General features: G+C 48.3%; 1 protein-coding gene and 1 long non-coding RNA gene across 2 annotated transcripts; both read left to right on the forward strand.

The window, feature by feature from the left end:
* Positions 1 to 4385: 4385 nt before the first annotated feature.
* On the forward strand, positions 4386 to 22656 carry LOC306814379 (tetraspanin-36-like). Its single transcript, XM_079330378.1, has 7 exons — positions 4386 to 4528; positions 16213 to 16404; positions 17669 to 17743; positions 18224 to 18319; positions 18831 to 18983; positions 19929 to 20012; positions 21377 to 22656. Exons 1-7 carry the CDS (start codon positions 4469 to 4471, stop codon positions 21461 to 21463), a joined length of 747 nt encoding a protein of 248 aa, XP_079186504.1. The 5' UTR covers positions 4386 to 4468; the 3' UTR covers positions 21464 to 22656.
* On the forward strand, positions 8313 to 9801 carry LOC306814512. Its single transcript, XR_013777185.1, has 3 exons — positions 8313 to 8631; positions 8957 to 9516; positions 9770 to 9801. It is a non-coding gene; the product is annotated as an uncharacterized lncRNA (long non-coding RNA).
* Positions 22657 to 23476: the final 820 nt, after the last annotated feature.

Consider the following 23476-nt stretch of genomic DNA (forward strand, 5'->3'; position numbering starts at 1 on the left):
TTCACACCTGAGAAAAGAACTGAGTGTGTAACCCAGCTGGAGTGTTCAAAGAGGAACTGAAAGTACTTGAGTTGATTTTTTTCAAACTTGACTACGTGCTAATCTTATTATGTCAAAAGATTATTTTATTATTTTTAGCTAGAAAGCAATCTCTGCTGACTGTAAATTTTCCTTCCTGTTGTTTTTACATGAGTCTTTTCAACAGAACCAAATGATTACAAGAAATAAGGTCATGTACTATAAAGTCATCCTCATGTGCCAGTCATGGGAGACTGATTTTCTGTCCTCATTGCAGTGGGGGCACCAAAATGTTGGTCAAATCAGCAGCTGGCACGAAAAAAAGGAGGGTTAAAGGGCTAAAGTCAGTGGGAGAATGAGGAAAGGACAGGTTACACTGAGGTTTTATTAATTGATTTTTCTCAAATAAACGGTGTTATGGGCTTTTTCCCAGAAGAGTTAAAAAGTGAGTCCAGCCTTCTAAGAGCTATTTGCAGTGGGGCTTTTGGAAGGGAGGTGAGGTGCTGGCAGACTGGGGAAAAAAGAGAGAGAGAAAAAAAACCACAATTGGAAATTACAAGCCAGTTAACTTCAGTTCCTGATTAACAGCATCAAATAGACCATGGAATAAGTAATTGGGAAATCGTTTGCAGGCAAGAAGAAAATAAGGGAATGAATACTAGCCAACACAGATATGCCAAGGATAAATGGCTTCATGCTAATCACACTTCCTTCTGTGATGGTAACAGGTCTTGTGGGGAAAGAAGAAGTATATTTAATATGATAAGGTTTCTAACCCCTCCCTGTGCCCCACAGCACCTTCATCCCCAGGGCCTGTCCAGAACGACCCTGATCACCCACCCGTGCCTTGGTGTCACCTGGGTTACTGTCCCGCCTCCTGTGGGCTTAAATTTCAGTAATAACCAAAAGGAGAGGAGAGGAGAGGAGAGGAGAGGAGAGGAGAGGAGAGGAGAGGAGAGGAGAGGAGAGGAGAGGAGAGGAGAGGAGAGGAGAGGAGAGGAGAGGAGAGGAGAGGAGAGGAGAGGAGAGGAGAGGAGAGGAGAGGAGAGGAGAGGAGAGGAGAGGAGAGGAGAGGAGAGGAGAGGAGAGGAGAGGAGAGGAGAGGAGAGGAGGAGAGGAGAGGAGAGGAGAGGAGAGGAGAGGAGAGGAGAGGAGAGGAGAGGAGAGGAGAGGAGAGGAGAGGAGAGGAGAGGAGAGGAGAGGAGAGGAGAGGAGAGGAGAGGAGAGGAGAGGAGAGGAGAGGAGAACGTTTTTATGTGGAGAGTACATGGAGGTGTTAAGGAGAAGGACTGCAACAGAAATAGACTTTCCAGGAGAACTTGAGGATTTGGAAGGAAGGGCTGAAGAATCAGATGTGATGCAGAAAGGACAAGGCATGCAGGGACAGGACACAGGCAATGGCTCCCAGTGCCAGAGGGCAGGGCTGGCTGGGATATTGGGGAGGAATTGCTGGCTGGGAGGGTGGGCAGGGCTGGCACAGGGTGCCCAGAGCAGCTGTGGCTGCCCCTGCATCCCTGGCAGTGCCCAGGGCCAGGCTGGATGGAATTGGAGCAGCCTGGGACAGTGGAAGGTGTCCCTGCCATGGCAGGGGGTGGAAATGGATGAGGTTTAAATCCCTCTCAGCCGAACCATCCTGGGATTCTCGGATTCCATGACACAGGGTTGCTCACCTGGACAGGAGTAATCAGGAGAAGTGGTTGGGGAAGGAGCAGCTGGCTTGGAAGCACCTCCTGTGGCAGAACTGGATGACCACGAGCTGGGAATGAATCAGCAAGGCCACAGCACTGCAGGACAGGGCAGAGCTGTGCTGCCCTCTCTGTTACAGCCCTGGGGAACACTCTGAGTCTCCAGGAATTTCCAGAAAAACTAAACTGCAGGAGAGAATGAGTTCTGGAGAGTTGTGTAGTCTCACGTGCAGGAAGGGATTTTATCTTTACGTTGTGGTTGTTGGGGAAATGTAAAGATCCTTTTCCTATCACATGTTACAGCTTCCAGTACAAACCATTGAGCCACACTGCTGAGCACACAATAAACAAATCAGAGGGAAACCTGTTGTTCTTTCACCATGTTTCCTAAACTGATCTCAGACTGAAATTCAGCAAATCCAACCAATTTACCCAGGGCATGAGATGCATGACAGGCAGCAGCTCTGAAAACACACCCTCCTCTGAGGCTGACAGGTAGTTTTAATTCCCCTTTTTCCCCCCACAAAAAAGCGATTTTTCTCCCTTCCAAAGACTGAATATTCCAGTTTACAATTGTTTGAAATTCCCATGTTCAACAGGAATCTTCTAATTTTGATATTAATTTGGTAGGAAATAGTGCAGAATATAGCCAGGGCTGTTTGTGATGTTTGGGATACATCTCTATGGACACTTTTTTTTTGGCAAGTTACTTTCTAGATCAACTTTAATAAACAATCAGCCACTGTTGATTTTAATTAACACTTTGTTCTGAAACAAGCAGCATACAGGTGGTTACATTTTTATTAAGGATCTTATTTTTATTCTCACTGTGAAATTACCAGTCTTTTATTTCTAATTTAAAAGTTCTAGTGAACTAACTAGTGACAAACTTGGTAACAGTATTTGGATATTAAACAAAGGTGGTTTTTAGTTGATGTTTTTGTTGGTTTTGTGTTTGGGATTTTTTTAAAAATTCCTTTATATTTCACTTTAAATCAAATGTCAGACTTCGCCCTTTCTTTTCTTTCAAACTATTTCCCCCAGATTACCAATCATTCCCACAAAACTTTAAAAAAAGGTGAAAATGCTGCTTTATTATTTTTTTAATTAAAAAATATTCCACAATTACACACTCTGTTAATATTTAGTGCTGTAATAGAAATTATGGTGGCAAAGAGAGGCTCGGTGTTAGGAGGAGCTCTGCGAGCAGTCCTCAAGTTCTGACTTTGTGCTGATCTTTACTCTCCAAGCAATTTAATTTTGGATGTCAGCTTCAGCTTTCTGCATGGGGATTTCTCTTTTAGAGAGAACAGTCAGTCTGCTGCCTTCCAAAGCAGCTGCAGCTGAAATTCATGGGCAGAGGCTGTTCCATAACCTCCCTTTCCTGGTTTCCTGCTGGAGAGCTGGTTCAGCACGTCCCCTCCAAAATCCATCTCACCCAGAAGAAGCAATTTTCACCAGGAAGGGGCAATGGCAGGAAACTCGTTCTCACTGCATCCTGCAGCCCTGCTGAGGGTGGGTTCAGCTCAGTTCAGGCTGACAAAGTTCTTCCCTGCAAAACAAACCCCTGGCTGCCAGTCCTGCACCTCCAGCTTGTTTGTAAAAGCACGAGGCTTGGCTGATGGAAATAAAGTGACATTTGCAGCTCTCTGCAGCCACTGAATTCCAAAACTTCTCCCTGTAGCTGCTCAGCCGCGCATTCCAGCAGTTGGGGTGTACTGCTGAGTGTCCAAACCTGTGCTGTGGAGTCACAGAATCACAGAATGGTGATTAAGGAACTGTAAACCATTTGGTTCTATTCCTGCCATGGGCAGGGACACCTTCCACTGTCCCAGGCTGCTCCAATTCCCATCCAGCCTGGCCCTGGGCACTGCCAGGGATGCAGGGGCAGCCACAGCTGCTCTGGGCACCCTGTGCCAGCCCTGCCCACCCTCCCAGCCAGCAATTCCTCCCCAATATCCCAGCCAGCCCTGCCCTCTGGCACTGGGAGCCATTGCCTGTGTCCTGTCCCTGCCTTGTCCCCAGTCCCTGTGCAGCTCTCCTGGAGCCCCTTCAGGCCCTGCCAGGGGCTCTGAGCTCTCCCTGGAGCCTTCTCTGTGCAGCTGAGCACCCCCAGCTCTGCCAGCCTGGCTCCAGAGCAGAGGGGCTCCAGCCCTGCAGCATCTCCTGCCTCCTCTGCACTGGCTGCAGCAGCTCCACCTCCTTGTGCTGCTGGAGCCCAGGGCTGGAGCAGCTCTGCAGGTGGGGTCTCACCTGGGCACAGGGGCACAGGGGCAGAATCCCCCCTGCCCTGCTGCCCACGCTGGGGGCTCAGCCCAGGGCATCGAGTCCAGTAACCCAGCACGGATCCACATATTCCCTCCTCTGATCCGCATATTCCTGCTGTTCCTGGAGCATGTGATTGAGAAGACTGGCTTCAGACAGACCAAAACAGGCTGGATGAAGGGGAAATAGCTGTGGGTTTAACAATCCTGGAAGGCAAATCTGATGTAAACCTTTTTGCTGCAGTGAGAGCTTCTCACAGGGCTGAGTGTAACTTCGGAAAGTTGCAGAAGTTCTGAAGAAAAAAAAAAAACTCCAAACCGCGCCGAGCTCCATAATAATTTGCTTTGCCATTTGCTCCCGGCATCCCCACCCCCTGCTTGGAAATCTGCCTGCTCGGCCACGGGGAAACGCGTCCCGTGGGTGGGCAGGGCCGGGGCGGGCCGGGGGCGGCCCCGCGGGGAACCGGGGCCGGTGCGGGGACACGGCCCCAGAGCGGCGACATGGACTGCGGAGTCATCACCTCCAAAACCGTGCTGCTGCTGCTGAGCCTCGCCTTCTGGGTACCGCGGGGCTGCCGGGCGGGGGACGGGGGCTCCGGCAGGAGGACAGGGGGCTCCAGCAGGAGGACAGGGGGTCTTTGGCAGCGGGACAGAAGTTTTGACAGGGGGACGGTGGACTTTGGCAGGGGGACAGGGGTTGTAGCAGGGGCAGGGGCTGTAGCTGAGGGACGGGGAAACTCTGGCAGGGGGACAGGGGGCTGTAGCAGGGGGACAGCGGCTGTAGCAGGGGACACGGGACTCTGGCAGGGGGACGGGGGGCTGTAGCAGGGGGACAGAAGGTTGTGGTAGGGGGACAGGGGGCTGTAGCAGGGGGACAGCGGCTGTAGCAGGGGACACGGGACTCTGGCAGGGGGACGGGGGGCTTGGTAGCGGGACAGGGGACTTTAGGAGGGGGACAGGGACTCTGCCAGGAGGATAGGGGCTCGGGCAGGGGGGCAGGGGGCTGTAGCAAGGGACAGGGGGCTGTGGTAGGGGGACAGGGGTCTGTGGCAGGGGTATAGGGGGCTGTAGCTGGGGGACAGGGGGCTCTGACAGGGATAGGGGCACTGGCAGGGATAGGGGCTCTGACAGGGGGAGAGGGACTCTGGCAGAGGACGGGGGGCTGTGACAGGGAGACGGGGGGTTCTGGTGGGGGGACACACCCGCGATCCCCGCAGTGAGCCGGGCATTGAGCTTTGCTGTGCGCAGGTGACTCGTGCATTTCTGTAGCAAACCCTAATTGCGTACTTTTAAGGAACGAGGAGATTTAGGGGCTTAAGTTTCTAAGTGGGGGAAAAAAACCCATAAGGTCGGATCTTCTTATTGCTTTTTTGTTTGCTTGCTTTTCTCCGTGGCGTTTTTTTAATGTACCCGGGGTTTTTAGTGGTGTTTTTAATTAAAACAGTGTACAGCCGCGTTTTGTGATCGGAAGCAAATGGGGCCGCACGGCGCGGGCGTTGTACAAGGGCTCTGCTCCGTGTTCGGGGCGAGGAGACTTTTGGAGGGTAAAACTGCTGAGAGCTTTGTTCCAACAATGTCCCTGGCTCAGTTACGGCTTTCCAAATCACTTCCGCGGTGATTATTTGCAAGCAAGTGAAAAAACGAGCGTGGTTTGTACACTTTCTTAGCCTAACCCGCGTTGTTTTGGGGGTTGTCGGGCTCGTGTCTGTTCAGAAGAGCTGGGGATTATTCTGATGGCCAGGCTCGGGCATTCCCCATGCGTGGGGAAGTTTGGAAAACCCCCAGCACTGCCACCCACGGCCCTGGGACGTGTGTGCTGCTCTCAGGAGGGGTCCCCGTCAAACCTGAGGTGTGCCGGGGGTTCACGGCTGCTTTGCAGCACCTGGGCGTTTTCCAGACGGGTTTTTGCCAGGGATGACTCCAGCCTGCGGGCTGGGGCTCAGCACACAGCGCCTCTTGCTCTGGGTGCCACAGGGGCTCTTCCTGAAGAGAGAGACGGAGATTTCCCGAGAGATGCTATGTGGGGAGTGAAAAAAACAAAGCAAAAGGAGGAATACTGCTGGAATTAATCTCTGGGGCCTCGTGGGGTGTGGAGCCGCTTTGTAAGAGCGTGGCTTGCTGCTGGCTGTGGTGAGGAGCTCATCCCCACCGTCCCGTGCCTCCCTTATGGAGGCCCAGCACAATTTATTGCTGCTTGTGCTCCGTGACTCCTGAGCCACTGGCACAAATGGAGGTAACATGATCTCACAGTTTCTGCTTCCTTTGTGGTGACTTTTTTTTTTTTTTTTTTTTTTTTTTCATTGAGAAACGTTGCAGCATCCCCACTGTTTGTAGTGGAAAGCCCCTGAGCCTCAGATCAGGTGTGCCTGAGGTTAGCATCACTGCCTGGCTTTTCAAAAATGAAACAGCAGCCTAATGTCCTCCAAAAATGTGTCTGGTGCTTCTTCTTCTGCTGTAGGAGAGCTCTCTAACCGAGGTTGGTCTGCATCCATGAGCTGCCAGTAACAATCCTTCTGCGTGTCTGTGGCCTCTGAATTTGGGTGACCCAGACCAGCCCTTTGGGCTGTTCTTTATCCAGTAAGAGCAGTGCTCAGCACCCGTGGCATTTAGATGCTGCTGCCATCATTATGTGTGGTAATCACATTCCAGCAGCACAACTGCAGAACCTGGAATTCTGGTTTTAGGAGGGTGGAGATGGAGGGACTGATTATTTTATGCTCTTTCAGAACATTTCCAACAGTTAGGGCTCTGTAAGCACAAGGCTCCAGACGATTGTGAAAAAATACAGGTTTTGCAAAGAACATTGGAGCCCCTCTCCAAGGACTAATTTATGTCCAGACATTGCATGCTGCAGATCTTTCCCAGCTCAGAAGTGATCATGGAAAACAATTCACCACCTGTGTAGTCAGCAGATGGTGCAGATGCGGTTCTTTAACAGAAGTTATAACTTAAGAATGTCCTAAAAAGGCAAAAAATCCTCTTTTGGATTTCTGATCATTATCGTGAAGAGTGAAGGAAGTCAAACCTTCCACAGTGACAAATCGGGGCTTCCCAAATGAGATGAAAAAAACCAGTTTTTCTCCTGATCACCAGGCTCAGCATAGTGTGTGCAGCTCATTCTGCGAGTGAGGGACCGATGCGTAACTCCCCCCAAAAACTCAGTGATTAAAGACAATTTAATTCCAAGGTTGCCACGGGTGGTGCTTCAGGCTGCGGGAGTTCTCCCCACCTCCTCTTCTGCTCTTCAGCACCTACTAATTAGTTTCAAGTGGGGGTTGTTTTGGTAAGTGGGCGTTGGCCCGCTCTAGGTGAAGACTGGGGATGCAGGTTTATCTCCTGGGACCTAGAAGAGGAAGAGGAAGGGGGAGAGGAAGAGGGAGAGCAGACCGTGATGCTCTGTCAATGGCTCTTGGGGGGACTGGGCTGCGTGGGATGTGATGATGCTCTTTTGGAAGGAGAGAGGTTAAATGCTGGGATTCATTTCCAAGGGAAGAAACTGAGAATCCTTAAACGAGATGGGAGCTTCGTGCTCCAGTTTTTCTGTATAATGTGCATTAAACACCTTCTCAGGTTGCTTTTAACCTGAAACCATCCCACACCTTGCCCCTGCTCGCCTTCAGCTTCGTTGCCACTAAACAGGTCTTTGCCCTCAGAGGGGGTTTGGAATCCACTGGTGGTTCTGGAGCTGGATTTCCATCACCTTTGTGGGTTCCCTCCAACTCAAGATATTCTGATTCATCACCAGAGGTGTTCCTGCCATGAAAATCCTCTTTGCCCAGTTTCCCCATTCACTTTTAAGCAGATGTGGGCACTTGCCCATCTTCCTTGCTTTACCTACCCAAGAGCAGGGAGAGGCATAAGGACAAGTTACTGCCCAGGGGACTTTAGCAGGACCTGGGGATTTGAGAGAGCTGCATTTATCTGCTGACAAAAAGTGCAGCTCACTCGCTGGGCAGGAACACCTCCCTCTAAACCAGGTTGCTCACGGAATCACGATACTGCTGTGGTTCACTTTAAATAATTTTTAGTAATTTGGAGGTATAAACTTATCCACAATAAAAATTCCTGCATATGTGAATGGTTTGGAATCACTCGTGCCAGTAATGGGAATTTTGGGAATGGTTGCTCAGAAACCTCAGCCAGAGAGAAATCTGGATACTTTTAATGAACAATGTATTTGATACCTTTAATGAACAATATCTTAGATACTTTTCATGAACAATGTCTTGGATACTTTTAATGAACAATGTATTTGATACCTTTAATGAACAATGTATTTGATACTTTTAATGAACAATGTCTTGGACACTTTTAATGAACAATGCATTTGATACTTTTAATGAACAATGTATTAAATAGCATGCATTACCTTGAAGAAGGGAAGGGGAAGGTGGGGGATTCCTTGGGAGTTGAGGGGATTTTTAAGGTCCCTTCCAACCCTAGCTATTCTATGATTTCTAGCTCATTTCTGAATGGTGAGAGAAGAGCAGCCACATGATGCAGAGTGGTCACAGGATGAGGATGAGGATGATGACAGGGCTGGGCCCTTTGACATGATCCTGTTGAGCATGCCTTGAAAGAATCAAGTTCCTCCTTGTTTTAAATTATTCTTTCCAAAATCAGAAAGCAGATCTGAACTGACTTTTAGGAAAATGGGTTTTGCTGTATTGCACAGTGATCTCACAGGCTGAATTAAAATGAAGATCTGGTGCTGTGTGGTCAGCACAGGGGAAGAGTTGGGGCAGTGATGTGGATTTGGAGGAACAAGCTCAGCCAGGCTGTGAAGGAACCTGCTGGATGGCTGGGCTGTGTCCCCATCCTGAAGTCACTTTGATCTCTTTGAAGGTCTCCCAGTGTCACCAAAAACAGGGGTGTGATGTTGCCAGGCTGAGAAAGGGGGGTGATGAGCCTGGAGATGAGAAAGTTGTGTAAGAACCTTCCAGAATCTGAGAGGGGCTACAAGGAAACCAAAGGGGGATTCTTCATCAGGAGCTGTGGTGGTGGGAGAATGACTTCACACTGAAAAGAGGCAAAATTTAGGGTAGCTATTGGGAAGGAATTGTTGCTGTGAGGGTGGTGAGGCATTGGAATGGGTTTCCCAGAGAAGCAGAAGTGTTCCAGATCAGGCTGGACAGGGCTTGGTCCAACCTGGGACAGTGGGAAGTGTCCCTGCCCACGGCAGGGGGTGGAGCTGGAGGAGCTTTACAGGTCATTCCAACCTCGGCTATTCTGCATTTCTTTGATTCCATGCTGTGGAAATGCGTGTGGTGATTACAGTGGCTCAGGAGGTCCCGTTTTGGTACCTCTTCAGCAAGATTTAGGATTAGCTCTGCTGTGATTCAGGTGCACCTTGGTGTCTGAGCCTGGAACAACTGGTTGAGAAATTGGGGTGGTTCCGAAGGCAAATATTGAACTACAGGGTGTTTTGTGTCCAAACAGGCTGCTCAGATCCAAAACAGCCTGGCACTGGATGATAAATCAATCCTTGCTCAGCTGAGCACTCCCTGCAAGCTCATGCCCTGCAGTCTGTTTATTTGAGGAGAATATGAGTGAAAAAGGGGTTCTGACACGTGAAAATGGGGTTCTGACAAGTGAAAATGGGGTTCTGACAAGGGAAAATGGGGTTTTGATAAGTGAAAATGGGGTTCTGACACGTGAAAATGGGGTTCTGACAAGGGAAAATGGGGTCCTGACAAGTGAAAATGGGGTTCTGATAAGTGAAAATGGGGTTCTGATGAGAGAAAATGGGGTTCTGACACATGAAAATGGGGTTCTGACATGAGAAAATGGGATTCTGGCAAGTGAAAATGGGGTTCTGACTAGTGAAAATGGGGTTCTGATGGGAGAAAATGGGATTCTGACAAGTGAAAATGGGGATTCTGATAAGTGAAAATGGGGTTCTACCTTCTCCTGGTCCTGTTGCCTCTGTGGCTGTGATTAGCAGCAGCACTCTAGCCCCAAGGCAGGGGTTTAAGCATTAGAATTCCAGTTGGGAACTGGGGCAGAATTCCTTGCTTTGCGCTGCTGCACAGCGTCTCCACAAGGACCTTCCACCATCTGTGCTTTGTAGGGTGTGTGCTGGCATTTAGGGATGGGAAAATAACCTTGGAATTAGGGTTGGGGAACAGAAGATGTGCTAAATAGAACTCTTGAGACGAACATTTACTTAATACAGCTTGAAAATAAGTCAGAATCCCCTCTGAGTGTGTGGTTTTGCAGCATAAAAGTTGCAAGAAAATGCTGGTTTAGGTTTGGGGAATTTTTTCTCCTGAAGGAGAGACACAAGTTCTCAGAGCATTTTGGCAGCTGCTCATTGTTCTCATTTGAGGAAGAAAAGGAGAAAACAAGTGCTTCCCACCATAAGCAGCAATAGCCCCGAGGTGTTTTTGGGAGGCAGGCTGCAACATGCCCTGCAGTTGAACATCCCAGCTGAATATTTAGGTGTAACAGACTTTGATGAGTCTGCTGTGGCTCGGTGTAAGTTAGCTCAGAACATTTGTCTGGGTTCTGTCACACCTCTGTGTCTCATGTGAGGAAATTGTGATTTTTTCCTTTGAGGGTGATGACTGGAATGAGATTGGCAGGAATTCTCTCCTGGGGCTGTTGGTGCTGTGGGAATCAAGGGCAGCCTGGTAGGAGCTCACAACTTTGGTGCTTTTTTTGCTCCAATCCAAAACCAATTTGAGGTCAGCATTTTTATTATTTTGTAAATGAGTGTTTTCACAGCATGAGGGTCTGAGAGAACACAGCAAGTTTATGTGCAGAGGAGGGTGACAAAAATGCTGCAGGGCTGGAGCCCCTCTGCTCTGGAGCCAGGCTGGCAGAGCTGGGGGTGCTCAGCTGCACAGAGAAGGCTCCAGGGAGAGCTCAGAGCCCCTGGCAGGGCCTGAAGGGGCTCCAGGAGAGCTGCACAGGGACTGGGGACAAGGCAGGGACAGGACACAGGCAATGGCTCCCAGTGCCAGAGGGCAGGGCTGGCTGGGATATTGGGGAGGAATTGCTGGCTGGGAGGGTGGGCAGGGCAGCTTTGCTTGCTCCTGTGTCACTGTCCTTGCCCAGATGATGTCGGTGACAGTGACAGGACCAGTGAGCACAGGCTGAGGCACAGGATGGTCCCTCTGAACATCAGAAACGTTTTTCACTGTGAGTGACCAAGCACTGTCACACGCTGTCCGTGATGAAACCAGAGGACACGGATGTGGCAATACCTGATTCAACATTTAGAGAGGTGAATACCCTAGGAAATTATATCTGAAGCCAGCTGGCAGAGTTTTAAATCCAGGGTGGGAAAAGGGAGAGGAAATTGTGCATGTGGGATGGGAGGTGCTGAGCTGGGGTCACTCTCATTGTTGGGAGAAACCTGCTTTGCCTCAGGCCCGGGAAGCGCCTGGTCCAAGGGGAGTTTGGATATGAGGATAAAGTGAGGAAAGCTTTCTCAAAAGTGCTCAGTGCCTTTGTTTTCCCCTAAAGTCACTAATAAAACCTGTTGCCTCCCTGAAAATGGAGCAGTGCAGCAACCAGGGAGGACTTGAAACTCTAATAGTGGATGGGAAGAATAAATCTTGTAGTACAATAAATCAGCAAGGGAGCCAGACAGTGATTCCCTTTGCCATGCAAGCTGGCTGTTGGGTAATAAAATACATTATTTATGGAGGAAATGTGCAAAACCTTTCGAGCAGAAGATTTACCCGTCAAGGTAAATCAAAACCACTCCTTGCACATGGAAAAAAAGCCAAAAAACAAACAAAGGCATGGAGTGTGTTCTGTGCTAAGGAGAGAATGGGCAGCTCTAACTGAGACCAGTGTTGCTGGGGGTTGATCCCAGATATGAGAGGCATGGGGGCAGCACAGAAGTAATAACTGTAGTTGGAAAAGTAATAATTGAAGGTGACATATCCTGGTCTGCCCACTGAAACTGTAGAAAAGGTGACAGCATCCCAGGGAATGTAGGTGTTGGATGGGAAGGCAAAACATCAGGTGTTGCACCAGGTGAGGAGCCCTGACTGTGCAAAGACATGGGTGAAAAAAGTGGGATTTGAGCCTTGAAATTAACTCAGGCAGCTCTGTGAGGTGAGTGCCCAATGATGGGTTAAGTGCAGGGGTTCACAAAGGGTTTGTGTGGATATTCATGGTTCTTCCAGTCTGTATTTGCAGCAGTTTGCTGTAGAAGACAACTGCTCTCCCTGTGTCACTGGTGTTATTTCTCCTACCTGTCTTTGCCCATATAAAGTCAATGATACAGGACACAGTCCAGCATTATTTTTGTGCTGTGGTGGGTATTAGTGCTGGCCCTGGGAAAGTCCCTCTGGACAAAGGAGAAATGTCTTGAAGTCTCATAACCTCCATGTTTTACTGCACAGAGGTGAATCTTGTTGGACACATGGGGTGAATTCAGAATTCACCCTGTTCTTAAGCTTCTCCTTTTAACTACAGCTTTGTTACTCTGTATTTTTAATTTTCCAGCTTTTAAAAAAGGAAGTCTTATACCAGTTTACAGTAACAGACCGAGCTGTAGAACCAACACTCTGAAATAAGAGGATTCTTGGAGAAACCTTTTTAAAAAGTACCCCAAATCCCCCAAACCAGCAGACACTGCCTTTTAACATCACAGCTGGTAGTTTGGCTCCTTTGCTGTACCTTATCTGGGCTTGGCAGGGCACAAAGAAGCCTGTGCTGATAACTGTGAATGTACAATGATCTCTGTTCTCAGCCATGTGTAAGGTTGGCTTATGAAAACAGAAGTAAAGGTGGAAAAGCACCTGTTCTGCCTCACTGATAGAAAAAGAATGTGTACATATATATATATATATATATAAAATTTGCATGCATTTCAGAGCAGTGGTACAGAGGAACTTTAAGCAGTCCTCTCTATGTCTGTGATTAGGTGGCATGAAGTATTTGCATGGCTATGAGCCTCCTGAAAAGGGCAGGGGCTGTTGGTCATCAGCATATAAAAACCAGTGAAACACAAAGCAAGAGCCTTGTTGTATTTCAAAAATACATTAAATTATTGTTTTCCAGCAGCTGTCCTGTTCTTCGTCAGCGAGACAGTCCAGGTTTGTGTTTCACGGGCAGGATTGAATATTCACAGTGCTCTGTGTGTGTTATGTGACTGATTTTGTGTTTGTACCCTGTGCACCTTCTGCCCTGGCTCAGCCAAGCGTGGAAGTGCTTGGTGAGCCCAGGCCCTGCCCAAACTCAGCCTGGGAAATCCTGGTGCCTGTCACAGCTCGGCTTTCTTCTCACTCAGCCCCAGGGAGTTCACTTTTCCACGCTCAGATAGTTTTTGTGCTTTCTGTCGATATTAAAAGTGGGGTGATTCTGGCCTCAGGTCCTTGCAGGGTGCGAGCTGTGGTGGGAGAGGCAGCAGGGGTGGCTGCAGCTCTGCTGCCCAGCTGTGAAAAGGGGTTTTCTTGCAAAATTTCCCTTCGCCTCCCCTCGTCATCATGTGTCAAGGAAGTCATCAGCACCGCAGAGACACAGCAGCAGTTTCCTGGAGCCCTGTGAGTCAGCTGGGGCAGGACAGGCTCAGCTGTGGGGGCTGTGCTGGCTGCTGGTGGCCCAGGGCAGGTGGCTCACCTGTATCCACCTTGAGGCACTCTCTGGGTTTGTGCCCTGAGACCTGGACCTGGCTGTGTGGCAGCTGCCAAGCAGGAGAGTGACAAAAAGTGGGGAAAAAAAATTGCTGTTTGCAATTTCTTGATGTAATCCTAGCATCCTGTTTCACAATTTTAGGTGGGTTTGAGACCTAAAACCCATCTAAAGGAGGTTTTTGATCTATTCATCCTCAAAGGTAATCGCTGAAACTGGTCTTTGTGGTTTTGAGATAATTTTTTTTTCCTTGGGATCCAACAGAAACCTCATCAGACATACTTTGAGATCCATCTTTTGCAATGCAAAGGACTTGTACTTCTAGAGAAGTATATTTTAATACATTTTCACCTTAGATCTAGGAACGGGCTGTAGGTTTTGTGATGTTGAGGTGAAAAAATCCCTCCACTCAATTTGCCTTAAAGTCTGGAAAAGCTTAAGGGAAGAGTTCTGATTTAAGTTCTGAAATACTTTTCATCCTTTCTTTCAAAACTTGTCTCTGTGACTCAGCTGCAAAAATCAGGGAGGAGATCATTAGCTGTGATGCCTTCTATTCCTGAGTGACCCTGCTTCAGGTTTCAGGATTCTTCCCACTGAATTAAAAATCATGGATGAAGTTGTGGCAGTATCTGTGGGGAAAAATCTTCCTTTAAGTCTTATCTCTTCCTTAAGTCTTAAGTCATCTTCTTTTTAGTCTTTTCCCAAGGACTTCTGGTTTTGCCTCATTACACTTCCTTTTTCTGCTTAGAAGCAGAAGTTTGGAAATTTTAATAGACTTCTTGCCTGGTTGTGTTTCGTCTCTGACCAGAATTAAGGCAATTCTGGGTATTGCAATAAAACCCACTGTGAAAGCCCTTTATATTTGAGGTCCTTGAAGTTAACACTAGACCTGGTTTTGTCTTGCAGCCATGGAGCTTTTCTGGTCCTGGCTTTAGGGGCCTTCTGGGAACTGGCTTCATAATTTATTTATTTTTTTCTTAAACTTGTGGGCAGCCTTTTACTTGCAGCAAGGTTTTTCTTAGCTCCCCACAGCTGGTTGGTCTTCAGCACGTCCTGTGCTGCTTCCTTGCTATTGTGTGTTGAGCACACTGGAAATGGAAATGCATCCCCACCTCCACCTTTACTGCTGTGCCATTCCAAGGACTGTTCCTGTCCCAATTCCAGTTCAGAACAGAGTGTTGGAGGAGAAGGCGAGGTTGTTCCTCAGCACCTCCCTCCTGTGGTGAAGTGAGAAGGCCGTGGTGCCCTTTGAGACAAATCCTTTCAGAGGTGAGGTTCTGCCTTTTCATATTTCTGGCCTTTGAGATTCACAAACGTCTCATCCTTTCCTCTGCATCCCTAAAAAGGGGTGGCAGGAAAAGCCACAGTCTCCCTACACCTGCACAGGGAAATAGGAAAGAGAGTTTCCTTCATGAGAGGAAAAATGGAATAAAGCTTTAGGAACTGTTTTAATCATTAGTATATCTGAAAACCCAGTGCATGTGGAGAAGAAGAACAAATAACCTGTTGAGAGTTGGTGATCCCATTCCTTTTCCTGATATCCTGCATTGTAGAGGAGCTGCTGTGTCTGAGCCCCAGTGCAGCAGGATCTTGCAGGCCATGTGCTAAATGCCTGGCACCATCACTTGGTGCATCTGACCCCAGTAATTCTGGGGTACAGACAGCATCCAGCAATGAGAGATTATGGGATGGGAGCTGTATGAAACAAAGGATGTTCCTGCACTGGAGGTAATTGAAGGGCAGGCAGCAGACGTGGCTGGAGGGGAAAGAGCCAAACAAGGTAAAGGAATTAGCAAGTCCTCGCTCCAGCATGAGGAGTGTTTGATTTAATTAAAACGTACAGTGCTGGGGAAGTTACAAACTGCTCCAAGGCTGCCTGATGAAATCCTGCTGTGACCTGTTGAAAACAAACCAGCTGGTTTCCCTTAAGCTTCCAGAAGGTGAATATGGAAGGTGCTTCATTTTCTTTGTGATGTAGGATTAGAGAGCATGGATGAGCCATCCTGACTGTTGAGACAATTTTTTTGTGCCATTGGTGAGGTTTGGCAGGGCATGGTTAAATCTTTTGGTATTGTTTTCATGGCTGTACCCAGTCCAGTGGGAAAAAGTCTTTGGTCTCCTGGGCAACTGCCACTATACCTGGCAAAAAACCAAAGCAAAAAACATCCTTCTGGGAGGGAGATTATTTTAGAGATTGTAGAAATCTTTCTCCTCCAGGAGAGACTGGGTACATTTGTGCCTGCCCTTAGCGGTTAATGCTGTTGTGAGAGTGTGGAGGATGAGGTTTTCTCAAAAAAAAAAAAAAAAAAAAGGCCCAAACCAGCAGCTCACTGTGGTGGTGTGATTCCTGGAAATGCAGACTGTAGTCAGGCCTGGGTAGGCAGTGTGAGCTTGGCATTCTGCAGAGACACTGATGCAGTCTGCAGACTCCAGCGGTGCCTCTTTAGCAGGGGAGCAATGCAGTGAATTTTATCTTCTCTGCCTTGAATCCATAGCTAGCTCAGGTAGTAGTTTCAGGTGCAGTCTATTTAATCTAGTTCTTTGCACGCTGCAGCCACCATTTCTAAAATCACCTTTAGAAAACAATCCACGACCATTTTCCAGGTTCAGACCCTTAACAAACAACCGCTAACGACTTTTCCTCATTGCTCCAGGCGGCAGCCGCGGGGCTCAGCTATGTCGGGGCGTATGTCATCAACACCTACAAGAGCTACGACAACTTTCTGCAGGACAAGTACGCGCTGCTGCCGGCCGTGATCATCATCTGCGTGGCCGTGGTGATGTTCATCATCGGGCTGATCGGCTGCTGTGCCACTTTCCGCGAGTCCCGCGTGGGGCTGGGGCTGGTGAGTGCCTGCCCTGCTCCTGCTTTGGGGCTCTCGGGCTCCTCCTCTGCCGGGTAATCTCTAAATAAGCAAAGCAGCTGAGGGTTAAAAAGGTTATTACTAAGCACATCCATCTCAACAGGCAATGGCAAAGGAGCTGGAAAATGCAGTGGTAATAAGCGAATGGTGAGAAGCCACAATGGCTAAAAGCAACAACTCTCCCTATGCATTGTCTCATAAAGGATTTTTCCAACAAGATCAGACCACCACGCCTTAACCTGTTAGAGTTCTAGTTTCCTGGCACACCAGGTTACGTATAGAACAATGCATACAGCCTATCTTGTTCTAAGAAATTTCAGCAATATTCTTACTATAACTCTATTGTGTCTAAGTTCTGTGTACAACCGTGGGCCTGGAGCCTCCACTGAAGATAGCAGTGTGTTTCAACCTTCACTAGAACACTCAGTGCTACTGTGGCATTTGAAACCTTTCACTTACCAAAAGCATTAGAACTCGCCCTAAAACTTATTCAATCCCTGCACTCTGATTTCTGTCTGAAGAATTCAGAGAGACCTGACTCACTGACTCCAACAACCCACGGCTGAGATGTTTGATTCGCCTCAGCTGCCTCCGTGAGGATGAGTGTGGGAAGCAGCTGGTTTTCAGGAGTGAGGAGGGGGAGGAACAGGAGGAAATATGCGTTTCTGAGCGAGCAAACCAGATGTATATCAGTTTTTCTGCTGATTTTAGTCCTCTGTGTGCTGAAAGCATGCCTTGACTGCTCATAGAATTATTTTAAAAATCCAGAAAGGCTCACTCACAGTAACTTCGTGCCCCAAGTCATGCCGTGGAGGCAATGTGAGCCCAACAACTCATCTGCTGGTTTATGGGTGTGCTCTCCCCTTTGACATCACTTGTGGAGTGCTCCACGGGCTCTTCACACAGCTCGTGTCAAGGCAGTGCTCAGGATCAGGCACAATAATCCCCAAAAGGTTTGGGTTGGGAAGGACCTTAAACCTCATCCAGTTCCAACCTCTTTTCCATGGGCAGTTTCCACAGACCAACAGGTTGTTCCAAACCCTGTCCAACCCGGCCTTGAACAGTTCCAGGGGTGAGGCCACAGCTTGCTTCTTCTATTCTAAATTATTTTCTGGCAGCTATTTTGATTGGAGAGGCAATAAGATATAACTATCACCTACAGCTGTAAATTAATGTGAAGTGTATTGTGCATTTTAACTCAAGTGCTGTGGGATTCTCTCTTATTGTCTCTCTCTTTTATTTTCAGTTCTTGGCTATTATCCTGGTTATCTTCATTGCAGAGGTGTCCGCTTTTGTCCTGGGATTTGTTTACAGGGAAAAGGTAAACAAATAATTACCATCTCTGTCCTAACATAAAAGTAAAGAGTAGATCTTACATTGTTTGAACATTCCAATTTATCTGTTTGGTTTTTTTTTTTTTTTAACTTCTTCCCCTGTCCTGCAATCTGCAGAACAAATGGGAATGGAGATGTCTTTGTAGGGAACATGGTGAATATTTAATATTCACATCACAATATATCACAACATATCACAACATATCACAACAGTCTCTGAGTTGGATTAAAGTTTTTGATGCTCCCAAAAGGGGGCTTTTCCATCAAGGATGGCAAGCTCTGGTTCTACCCAGGAGTGTGATTCCGCCTAAATGTCACCTGAGTTTTGTCTAAAACATTGCTTGATTTTTCTTATTTCTTATTCCCCCCCCGACTCATTTAGGATACAGATCATTTGCAATTTCCACCAGATAAAATTTTAAGCTCTCACATTAAACCACCTGCATTGTTTTTCTCGCTCTAAACAGGTAAAAACTGATGTGCAAGGTACAATGCGCTCAGTCTTTGAGAGGTATGATGGCAAAAACCCAGAGTCTACAGTTGTGGATTACTTGCAAGAACAGGTAATAAAATATTTAAGCCTTGTTTGGAAATGAACAGCTGGTCCTAAACATGGAATTTAGGCTGGGAAAGGAGTGGGGAGGATGGGTGGGACAATATCCTGGAACTTGGCTCGTGTGTGGTTGATATGAGTGACATTTGCAACGAGCAAATAACTACATGTGAATAACTGCTGAGAACACTGCACCATAAAATGACCAGATGATGGAAGACTCTACCCTGCAACTTGTCACCTTCCCATTGGAGCTTTCACAAAGAACAAACCAAGAAGGACGTAATAATGTGTGCAGGAGATTGATTTATTGCTCCTATGAAGCACCTGCTGCTCATAAATCTGCTGCAAAATAGTGGCAGCTCTGGCCCAATATGCCTAAGAGGGGTTTAACTCAACATGAGCATTCATACAGATGAACATCTAAAATATATATATATATATACCATAGTATAACCGGTAATATATATGTATAATCTTATGTAACAGTAACTGTTGTGTAACTGTCCTGTGTTTGGTAGCTTCACTGCTGCGGTGTTAAGAACTACAGTGACTGGACCACCACCCAGTGGTTTAATTCCACTGGGAACAACAGTGTCCCCCTGAGCTGCTGCCAGCAAGAGGCCAAGAACTGCACAGGGCATCTAGATCGGCCCCAGGAGCTCAACACACGGGTGAGGATGAGGGGATCAGTGCCACAGCTGGGTGGAAAGGTGGAGGGAAGCACGCCAGGCAGAGTTTAGGGGTTTGCCCACAGATCTGAGGCAGGGGAACAGACTCATCTGGGATTGATCATGCCAAATCTGGAGGATGATGATGCTGCAGGGCTGGAGCCCCTCTGCTCTGGAGCCAGGCTGGCAGAGCTGGGGGTGCTCAGCTGCACAGAGAAGGCTCCAGGGAGAGCTCAGAGCCCCTGGCAGGGCCTGAAGGGGCTCCAGGAGAGCTGCACAGGGACTGGGGACAAGGCAGGGACAGGACACAGGCAATGGCTCCCAGTGCCAGAGGGCAGGGCTGGCTGGGATATTGGGGAGGAATTGCTGGCTGGGAGGGTGGGCAGGGCTGGCACAGGGTGCCCAGAGCAGCTGTGGCTGCCCCTGCATCCCTGGCAGTGCCCAGGGCCAGGCTGGATGGGAACTGGAGCAGCCTGGGACAGTGGAACGTGTCCCTGCTCATGCCAGGAGATGGAACTGAGTAGTCTTTCATGGAACTGAATAGTCTTTCAAGTCCCTTCCAACCCAAACTATTCTGTGATTTTATTAACTCTGTACCAGGTTCTCCAGTCTGGGGCATAAGCCCCTAAGTTGACTTTCATAGATACCATTGATGGCCTTCCAGCTCTGAGTTTTGGGCACCTGTTTATGTGACCTAGAGGTCACTTTTTCCTAGAGGAAATTCAGGTGCAGCAAGTGTCACTAAATTGCAGTTTGTCACTGCGTCTCCTCATGCAGGAGGAAATAAGCCATGAGCTCTGGAAAACAAGGAGTTCCTCAGATGTGCAGTGCTGGTTAGACAGGCCTTACAAGGCCATGTTTCCTTGGGAGAACTGGGGGGAAAATAATAAAAACTTCCAGCTGGTTGAACGCTTTTTAACATGTTTTTATCTCTCCTTTTCATGGCAGGGCTGTGCACAGGAGCTGGAGACTGGGCTGCAGAGCGTTATCAGCTATGCCATGCTTGTAATCCTGGGGTTTGCCATCGTAAAGGTAAACATTCCTGTTTCCTCCCTCATGGAAAACACTGTTTGTTCTTGGATCTTGGGCCTTTTTCATCTTCACTGTCCTAATAGCCTACAGCTTTCTTCTGCCTCTGAAGTAGACTCAGTCCTAGGTGTTTTTCCAACTGTCTCCGTTTCATCTGCCTAACAGTGATGGGAAGGATTCCAAAGACAGCAGGGGATTCGGGATGGAAATTCAATGCAGAATCCATTTTATTATAGATGTGGGAGCCCAGGGCTACCCCTTGGGGGTCTCAAAATCCCCCTGAAGAGGGTCTCAAAGACCCCTGAGTGAGACCCTGGTGTCACAGGTGCTGGATTCTAACCCCCGGGGGAAGTTGTCAGCGTAAGGAGAATGGAAACAGGTCACCAAAATTAGTAAAGTATAAATTAGACTTTTAGAACGTAGATAAATAGGTTTTTTGAATGTTTATGATAAGGGACACGTGGCCAAGATGGAGAATTTGGGGGGTGGACACCTTTTCCTCCTTCTTCTCCATGTCATCCATGTGGGGTGACATGTTGGCACTTTCAGATTGGATGGGGTCAGGGCTGGACAATTTAACAAGATTGCATTGTATTGGAAAATTGTTGTAAACATGTATTATGTAATTTAGACTATATAAGATAAGCCCTGCCCTCACCAGGCAGATCCCACCATGGATGCCAGGCAGAGCAGACCCTGCTGGCCAGGCAAAAAGTCCCAGAGATAAGAAATAATAAACAATCCTTGGAACAAGAGAAAACCATCTCTGGCAATCTCTCTTTGGCTGCTTCAGAGAAAACCAGGGTTTGAACCACTTCATGTCCCTCTGGGGTGATCTGGGGGCAGAGGAGAAACCCCAGAGTGGGACAATAGAGCCACGGAATCTCAGGATGGTTTGGGTGGGAAAGGAACCTTAAAGCTCACCTCATTCCACCCATCCAACTGGTTCTGGACACTGCCAGGGATGCAGGGCCTGCCCACCCTCCCAGCCAGCAATTCCTCCCCAATATCCCAGCCAGCCCTGCCCTCTGGCACTGGGAGACATTCCTTGTCCAAAGGCACGCTTAAATATTTTGGATAACTCATTTTATCCCAGAATGATCCTAACCTTTCACCGAAATTTTCCCCATGGCAAGATAACTAGTAATTCATGTGAATGTATGAATTAAGGGGACAAAGCAGAGAGGAAACACTCAAGACAGAACTATTTCTCAGAATCGGTGTGCAAAAGCTGGACTTTCTGCAGATGCATTTTTAAACCAGTATTTTTTCATGTGATGAAGTCACCCACTGTGTAGGTGTTTTGTCTGATGGCTGAAACTGAAACACAGCAGGACTAAGTCCCTTGTGCACTCCCTCTTTTCCAGTTCTTCGGCATGCTGAGCGTCTGTGTGCTTACCTGCAAGAAGGAAGAAAGTGGCTATCAGCCCCTTTACTCGGGGGTGTTTGCTTAATAAACTGAAGAGATCGATCCTGCTTCCTGATGATGAGACTGACCCGTGAACGCACCACATATTTCTGAAACATTATGCTAAGTCTGGACTCGTGTCTGCAGGTGGCACTGGGTGGTGTAGTAGGCTCCAGAAAGAAACCTTCTTCTGATCTTCTTTCCTCTGCCCTGAAAACACAGCAGAAATTTTATCTTTCGGTCAATAAAGTGCTGGAGAGCACAGGAGGGGTTTCAGCTGTCCGCACAAACCTCAGGTCATTCCCCACGGTGTGGTTTAAACAACAAAAGAAACTCCTGAATGCCAGGTTTAAATGCTCTTTGCAGGCACACAGGGGATCTGTAGTATGTTTTTTCTGTATCTGTGCGGTTTTGGTTTTTCCCCTTCCTAATGCTGTAATTCTGTTTACTGGCAGAGGTTGTTAGTGCAAGACAGCCCCGTGTTTAAAGTCTAGAACAATTTGTGTGGTTGTTTGGAGAAGTTAGCAAACATGATAAACTCCAGGTTTTGAGCTTTTGGGCTCAGAACTCTCTTTGTTTTGTTTTTAATCTAATTACTGACATTAAAAATTCCTTATGAAGCAGGGCTTTCGAACGTTTTCTTCCTCCTTTGTCTATGGTTTGCCTGGGGAATTAGTGCCACATTTCTGCCTTGACCTTCTCCACTAAAATGTTAAAAAGATGCATTCTTGTAAACAGTAATTTCAATAGCCTGCTGTAGCACTGCTTTTGCACACTGCCTGTTATCCTTAATTTTCCTGGACACAGCCAGTCCTTGGATTGCATCCCTGCTTTAACAGTCCTTCTTTAACTCGTTTGTATGTTAATCCGTTCATAAGCTCTTCAGGATTTTGGGGATAGAGAACAGGAGGAACTGTGAGCTTTTATGTATCAGGGAATTGTGGAAAAAACAACAGAGATTGTGCCGATTCCTTCCTTGGAGAGATAATTAACCCGTCCTTAACAAAATAAACCTTTATATTTCTAGCTAATCAGAAAAGAAAATTAGCTTGGAATCAATGTAAACTGTTTAATTATCTCCATCCTTACCCCAAAAGAAAAAAGAAAGTGATGGGTGATGATGTCCTGTAGGAGACACACCAGCATGAGCACATATATGTTGAAAACTGAGTTTTAATTGAGGGCTTTGTCTTCTGTTAAATACTGAAATAAACTGAATTTATACAACCAAGTACTAAATGGTGTGGCGGTTGTTGGTCGGTGCTATCACAATATCCCGGAGGGAGTAAAGTCCTCAGGGGCGGAACCAGAGCGGGAGCCTGTGGGCGCTGCCTCAGCGATCCCGCCTTCCCTTTTCCCTCTGGGTTCCGCCATCCCGGCTCCCCTCAGCGATCCCGCCTTCCCTTTTCCCTCTGGGTTCCGCCATCCCGGCTCCCCTCAGCGATCCTGCCTTCCCTTTTCCCGCTGCGTTCCGCCATCCCGGCTCCCCTCAGCGATCCCGCCTTCCCTTCCCGCTGCGTTCCGCCATCCCGGCTCCCCTCAGCGATCCCGCCTTCCCTTTTCCCTCTGGGTTCCGCCATCCCGGCTCCCCTCAGCGATCCCGCCTTCCCTTTTCCCTCTGGGTTCCGCCATCCCGGCTCCCCTCAGCGATCCTGCCTTCTTCCCTTTTCCCGCTGGGTTCCGCCATCCCGGCTCCCCTCAGCGATCCCGCCTTCCCTTTTCCCTCTGGGTTCCGCCATCCCGGCTCCCCTCAGTGATCCCGCCTTCCCTTTTCCCGCTGGGTTCCGCCATCCCGGCTCCCCTCAGCGATCCTGCCTTCTCTTCCCGCTGGGTTCCGCCATCCCGGCTCCCCTCAGCGATCCTGCCTTCTCTTCCCGCTGGGTTCCGCCATCCCGGCTCCCCTCAGCGATCCCGCCTTCCCTTTTCCCGCTGCGTTCCGCCATCCCGGCTCCCCTCAGCGATCCTGCCTTCCCTTTTCCCTCTGCGTTCCGCCATCCCGGCTCCCCTCAGCGATCCTGCCTTCCCTTTTCCCTCTGGGTTCCGCCATCCCGGCTCCCCT

This window comes from Erithacus rubecula (assembly GCF_903797595.1).
Source record: "Erithacus rubecula genome assembly, chromosome: Z".
NCBI lineage: Eukaryota > Metazoa > Chordata > Aves > Passeriformes > Muscicapidae > Erithacus > Erithacus rubecula.